At 43.7% G+C, this 7226-nt stretch overlaps 1 protein-coding gene across 1 annotated transcript in view; it reads left to right on the top strand.

Moving 5' to 3' along the window:
• Positions 1-1483: 1483 nt before the first annotated feature.
• Positions 1484-7226, top strand: part of kcnab1a (potassium voltage-gated channel subfamily A regulatory beta subunit 1a) — a 74741-nt gene continuing 68998 nt past the window's right edge. Inside the window, exon 1 of the mRNA XM_070828976.1 lies at positions 1484-1692. Within this exon, the coding sequence (XP_070685077.1) occupies positions 1484-1692 (209 nt within the window). The remainder of the gene's footprint in view (positions 1693-7226) is intronic.

The raw sequence follows: 7226 nt of genomic DNA, 5'->3' as shown, positions 1-7226 counted from the left end.
GCAGTCCAACCCTTATAGTGATTTTTAACACAAAACAATGAGCCAAAAGGAGGCGCAGTACTTATCCTACTGAAGGACACAGAGCCAACAGATACGTGTTACTTGTGTAGAGGAACTACTGGTCCAAATATTGGAGATAAAAGACAATGAGGGAAAGAAGGAAAAAGGAATACCATGGAGAGAATATTGTGCAGAGGGAATAAAGAGTAATGGGAATTACTGGGGAGGAAGAGAGAAGGAAACCTTTTACAAATAGGTGACGGTTCAGACAATAGAGTGAAAGGGTGAGGGAGACAGGTAGAGTGGGAGCTAGAGAGAGAGAGAGAGAGCGAGAGAGAGAGAGAGAGAGAGCTAGAGAGAGAGAATAGGCTGTGTGTTGCACCACATGCTTCTCAGTTCCCTGAAGGTGTGCTGACAGCGAAGTAGCTGCCCTGCTGAGAAGAAACAGAAAAAAAACCAGGAAGACAGCAAAAGGAAAAAGGAGTGGACCATCCAAATATCGGATAGAGAACAAATAGGGAGACAGCGAGGGAGACGGAGGGAGAGAGCAGAGAAAGAAAAGAAGGGGAAACTGGGGCACAGGCATATTACTGACACGCATTAACATCGGCAGTCAGGAGCAGGAGAGTGAAGAAGAGGGAGGAGAAGAAGAGCGCGGAGAGGAGAAGAAGTGACAAGACGGGAAAAAGTGCTGATGGCAGAAGTGTGACGATGCACCCTGCCAGGACCTAAGACAGACTCCCCTTGTTTTCTCCTCCCTCTCTGCTCTGTCTCATTATCCCTCCTCTGACCCTGTCCCCTCCTCTCCTCTCTCTCTCTCTCTCTCTCTCCTCTCTCTCTCTCTCACGCTACAGCTCTCCCCTTCTCTCTCTTCCCACAGTCATACCAGGGAGAGCAGAGCGCCTGGGTCGCATCTCTGCCTTTCTCTCTCTCTCTCTCTCTCTCTCTCTCTCTCTCTCTCTCTCTCTCTCTGTCATCGCTCTGCACTCTTTCCAGCTCCTCTGATTGTCATTCTGCAGCTGAATCCTGTTAGAAAAGCCCGGCATCAGAGGCAGGACACAAGCGGAGAGAAGACCGGTGGGGGAATAAATTGGGGATCCCTCAAGGAACTGAGGAGTCTTTTGTTCTTTTCAGGCTTTTGATGATTGACCTGTTCCACTGCCTCTCCTCTACAAAGAAAGACTTAAAATGGAAGACTTGATGTGAGAGTTTAAAAAAAACAAAAAAAAAACAGAGCAAAAGCTTTTGCAGCTTTAAAGTCATGCAAATGGAAACACAGTGAGCAACTGAAGACTTAATCCACTTCCAAGGAAAGAAAAAAGCAACTGCAGAAGAAACAGGAGAACACAGACTTGGAATCAAGAGATTTAAAAAAAAACAAGCTGTTTGAGACTCCAGGCTTCCCCTGACAGTCTCTATTTCCACTCCTTCGGTCCCATCTGCACTTTACCTCAGGCTCTGCTCCCTATACTGAAGCTCAGCCATGCAGGTGTCCATCGCCTGCACAGACCACAACCTGAAGAGGGGGAATGGGGACCACAGCAAGCAGAGCGCCACCAGCCCCAACGTGGTGAACCAAGCCAGGGCCAAGTTCCGCACCGTGGCCATCATCGCTCGCAGCTTTGGCTCCTTCACTCCACGCCACATTTCACTCAAGGAGTCAACGGGGAAACACACTGGCATGAAGTACAGGTGTGTGTGTGTGTGTGTGTGTGTGTGTGTGTGTGTGTGTGTAGAATAAAGTTTGGAGCTTTTGTATGTGCACATGTGTGTATAATGTGTTAGCTATAGGTTCTTCCTCCACATGTTTGCAGGTGCCTTCTCCCTGCTACTCATGCTCCGTTCCATCTGAGCTGCTGCATCATCTTCATTTTTCTTTTGCTATGCCGCTCAGTGTTTTGTTAAAATTTGTGATTTTGAATGCAACGTGAGTCCCTTCGTTGTGCAATGCTTTCGCACCTTTCAGGGTTTAAAGTTTCAAAAATGGTGAGAACAGATGGTAAATAAAATCTCACTATCTAGAAAGATCCTCATGTTGTTGGCTTGGCAATAAATCAAACATTGCTAATCAACTTTTAGTAGATCATGATGATAAGTTTAATTAGTTTAAATGTTTGTTTTACACATTTGAAGAATTTAGTCTGATGTAATGTAAGCTAATATAGATTCAGTCATATCATGACACACTGCCATCAGAGAAATATCTATATCAACACTGATTTTAACTGTACTGCCCACAGCTACTTATGCTGGTTATGTAGTGATTTAAGGAATCGTTGTACTGAAAGCCGCAAAATTCCCCCTCTCTGCCTAAAATCCCCGCTCGTATGCCTTTTGTTGCTGTCATATTGTGGCATTTCATGAAGCGATTCTTGCCAGCACCATCTGAAGCACCTCCTGCCAAGCCTGCAGTATGTTTCCAGTGAGCTTGCACTACACATTTCAAATTTGATCCTCAGTCTCCAGACTTCATCAGTAAGTCATACAGGAGCTGTTCATTCACACTGGATGTCACAAAAAAAAAAAATGCTGCCTGGTTAGCTGAGAGTTTACAACAGTTCCTACAGGTTCTTTGCCTGTCGTGTCTATCACTACGTCTCCTCTCTTCCTCCTCGAGTTCATTTCCACTTTGTCTGTCTCTCACATATACTATCAGTCTGTCTCGCACAAACCTAAAAGCTCTCTCATTCTTTTCCTGTCTTGCTCACAAATGCTCAAATTCTAATTCTAATGCCATGAATGGAACTCTTCTGCCTGTGTCCCACACAGCTAAACACTTTTTTCTGCCTCTCCTCTCTCTCTCTTCCCTGTGCCTCTCCGTGGTTTGGTGAGACAGCTCTGCAGTGTGGGCAGAGTGTCTGAGTCGGATCTGACCTCAGCAGTGCTGTTGCTCAGCTGACTTGTGTGTTTGACTCTCATAGCCTCGGGCCGTGAATCTTACGTAAAATATGGTGCCATTACTTTCTTTCCAAGCTTTGCAGATCACTGGGAAGACATGTTTTATGTGCATGAAAAAAAGGTTGCGGACTGAGGGTTACGTTATCATTCCATTTGATGGAGAGTAATAAACTCTTCGGTATCAAGGCAGGGAAATTAGACATATCCGACAGTTTCTGACCTCAACCTGACAATAGTTTTGCTGCAGTAGGTAAATTCCAGGGTCGTTTTAGGGCTTACATTTGTAGTAGCTATTGCCAAGTGAAAGTTCTGCAGAGCGCTCGGATAAAACCAGGGTGCTAGTTGTGCTCTGCATGTGATAAAATAGGTTAATGATGGAAAATTGTTTTGCAAGACTTGCAGGGATATAAATTTTTAATCCCCACTGAAAAGCACAAAATTGCCAGATAAAATTTTTCCTCCTATTTGAAGGGATGTTTTCCCCTATTTTTCATTGTAACCCGAATAAATAATGCTGAGATAATCCTCAGTGTGAGTAACTTTATCTTAAACAACACCTACAGTAGATGTCCGCTAAGTTCTCAGAAACATAGTTTAGCGTTCCGACTCCTGAATGATTCAAACATGTGCCTGAGTGGTAAAAAATGTGGGCTCTTTTGAAATTTTGTAATGTTTTATCAAATAGCAATTTTACCTTGAGCTATTGTAACACTGTTCCAGGCTAACAGAGTTACATTACATATTGTTCAGACTCTGAACATGTCTAGACAATATGTAATGTTAGTGGGCTGTGATATGGCTTTACCAGTAATGAGAGCTGGCAGACAGGTGAGCAGCGTACAGGCCGTGGCTCGGTGCCACATCACTGCGCGCTGGAAACAATGGCAGAGAATTGTGAGGGCCATGAGTAAACATGCCTGGACCAAAAGTGCAATATACAGAGCTACACCTGGCAGGTGACATTGAACTGAAAGCACGTTGTCCTGCTAGAAACAAGTGGGTTCAGGTCTGTCGAGCAAGAGCCAACCAAAAAGATGGTCTTTGGGGTCCGTCCCTAAACTTCAATGTTGTTTTCTCTCATAATGCACCACAGAAAGATACAAAAAACATGGCTGAAAGGTTTAAATACAATTGCATTATTGGATTTGTATCTCTATACCTTCCTTGATGACCTATTGCCACTGTTGTTTAAGCATATTAACATGTGAGAAGACTTGGTTTGCTGCCTTCATGAAGTTGAACATTAGAAGCTGAAACAAATGTCTCATGACGCCCCCTCAGACTATTGACCGATCCATCTTGAAAACAGACATGATTGTTCTGACACTACTGTGGTACCAATGATTACCACTTCAAACACAGTTACAGTCTATAATGTGTCAGTTGTTGCACTTAGTAGCTAAGCACAAGAAGAAAACTGGAATATCCTAGAAAAGCAAGAAATATACAATTTGTGAAGACTAGAATGGTGAATGTTTTTGCCACTAAGGTTTCCCCTGATTTTGATGCAAACACATTGTGTTTGTATGTGAAGAAGCTCTTGGGTCGAGAAAGAACACGCCAGAAGCCTGAAAATGATTTGGCTCATGTCATGTCACAGATGAGTGTAATGATGTTTGGGAACTTTGGCCTGCGGGAACATTCACTTCTACAAGCTGTTGGACTCCTCGGCTACACAGCGACAAATCTGTGGAAATGTTGTTGATATCCCAGAAATACAAATCCCATTGGTTAGATTTAATGTAACAAGTGGAGATTCTTTAATTATGCAATTATGTCTGATATTTTCATCATTTTACAGACGCTTTGCTGGACAGTAGAGGTATATGTTGACAATGCTGTTACATCGTGTGTAAGTCGAACATGTGCTTAACAGATATGAAGTCATTGTATACCTTTAATCTATGATGCTGAAATAAACGGTAGCAGTTTGCACAGACTAAGGTCAGAAACATCGTACATACAAGTACCTGTGCTTGGCCCATCTGGCACAAACGCGGGACCCTGGTGAATATATTGAGGATGCGCTCTTACGCACCGCTGGAGGTAACAAATGCCAATTCTCAAAGAAGTGAATTTGAGCTAATCCGTAAACAAACAGGGTGCCTGTAGAGGAAAGTGCACTGCTGTACTTAATGCACAGAAGGATGGAAAAAAAAAAAAGAAAATCTAGGAATATGCCAATGTATCCAAACATTCAGCTAGAGCTTCATCAACCTGCTCAGCCGTGGTTGGTTGTAGTGGAAATGAACAGTAAACAAAATAGGTCAGCTTTCTCTCGTTTCATGCTATAGCGCCCCTTTCGGCAATGCTCAGATTCTTCGATTTTCAGGTGACTCACTTAAGAATGCAATGCAGTGTGAAATTGAATTTATGTATCTTGAAGCATCCGTGTTTGCACACTGGCCTTGGAGCAGGTTTCTGCCCGTACAGTCACTCACCAGGATGCTACCAGGGTGTTAATGCGCGTGGCAGGATTTTGTAGTTAGTCATATGTAGAGATGGGTACATCAAAATCTGCTCATCAGAAATACTGCCCATCCCGTGTCATATGTTTGTCAACATGAATGTACCCACATGTCGGTGATAAGTGATGTTTACAATATCATTTGGTGGATTTAATGCCCTTTTTGACTGCATCAGAGAGTTGGAGTAATATTGTAGCTGTTAAAATGAAACCTCACATAAACGCGCACACACACGCACACACACGCACACACACGCACACACACGCACACACACTCCCCTATCGCAGTCTTTTCTATACTGTAGGATGCCAAACCATATGCCAGCAGTCTTCCTGTCAGTTTGTCATTAAAAGTTCAGTAGGCAGAGGATGATGAGCACTACTTCTGACAATAGATTAGGATGGGCTAGAGTTTCTACACACAGCTCTGTAGGAACAATGGGGAAAAAAGATGGAGAGAGAAGAAGGGGGGTGGAAATGAGAGAAAGAGATGACAAGAGACGATACCTGTGTGTGTGCGTGCGTGCGCGCTCTAATCATTCAGTGCTGCATTGTCTTCTGCTGACAGTTATGCTTCGAGGTGGACAGTAAGGGGTGAGATAGTCAGTCTCTACCCCTCCTCCATCTCTCTCTCTCTCTCTCTCTGTCTCTCTCTCTCTTGGTTTCTTTTTGTTTCAGGAAGTGAACTCAGGGTTGCACACACCATCTGCTCTGGCACTGCGGTGTAGGTGAAAGCATAATAAGTGGGGATGTGTTTGCTTTTTAGTGTATAAAAGTGAGTGCATTTCATCCCATGTGCGCGCACACACACACACACACACACACACATACACACACTCACAGATCACATGAGGGGTCAGGCTGATTGCTATTCATTCTTATAAATGTGTGTTTCACATGTTAGAGAACAGATGTGTCAAAGTGGCTGATACACTAAACAGAATATGAAGCACTTCCGCCGCAGTGCCATGGAAGCTTGTACTGTTTGCATTGATAGTGACTACCTGAGAGTCTGTAGAGATGGTCTTTTAACTTTACCGCTGATGTTGAAGCAATTACCGAATTTTTTAACTGCATCAACAGATTTATAATAGTTTCATTATTGACTTATTGACTGATGTAGTATGTGGTTACAGTGCCCTGTGCAAGGTTGACCGAGTAGAATTCATTTAAATTTTTAATAAGTTCTGACCACAGCAGAGCAGTAGAGTAGGAGCGGGGTTGGTTCGTGCCTGCGCGGAGGGTTGGGGGTGGTGGATGCAATGCTGTTCATCTGAATACAGTGATAACATACTAGATTATGGTGGATTCATGTGCCCACACTTCATTCTGACAGTACAGCAAAAACAAAAGGTTCAATGGGCTACTTTTCAAGTCCGTTGCCAAAATGTGTCAAGTCTCCCGTCGTCAGTCTTATGTACTGTGAGGAGAGCTCATTCAATTGACTCAACAGTTTCCTTTTCTTTCTGACTCAGTAAACAACATTTGCGTCAGTCACACAGGTGAAAGGAGACGCACACAGGAGAGTGGATTTAGGTGCTTCTCATGAAAGGATTCAAACCCCATGCTGTGGTGTGATTGCTGTACGCAGCATGCACATGTATACATTGCAACTTGCTCCCCGTCTCCCCTTCCCTGCATCACTGTGTGTTGTGATAACGAGCTCTGGATCAGCCCGAGTTCTTTGCTTGGCAGCATTTGAAATGAGCGAGAGCAGCAGTGACTTTGGGGCGATGTCCCCTAGTTGGATTTATATTTCTATGCATGTTTTCTGTAAGAGAGAGACAGACAGAGAGAGAGAGAGATAGAGAGAGAGGAGGCTGCACTGACTTAATATCAAATCTATTACAGTCTGCAGGAA

Source organism: Pempheris klunzingeri, chromosome 4, assembly GCF_042242105.1.
Source record: "Pempheris klunzingeri isolate RE-2024b chromosome 4, fPemKlu1.hap1, whole genome shotgun sequence".
NCBI lineage: Eukaryota > Metazoa > Chordata > Actinopteri > Acropomatiformes > Pempheridae > Pempheris > Pempheris klunzingeri.
This window is presented reverse-complemented; position numbering and strand designations above follow the sequence as displayed.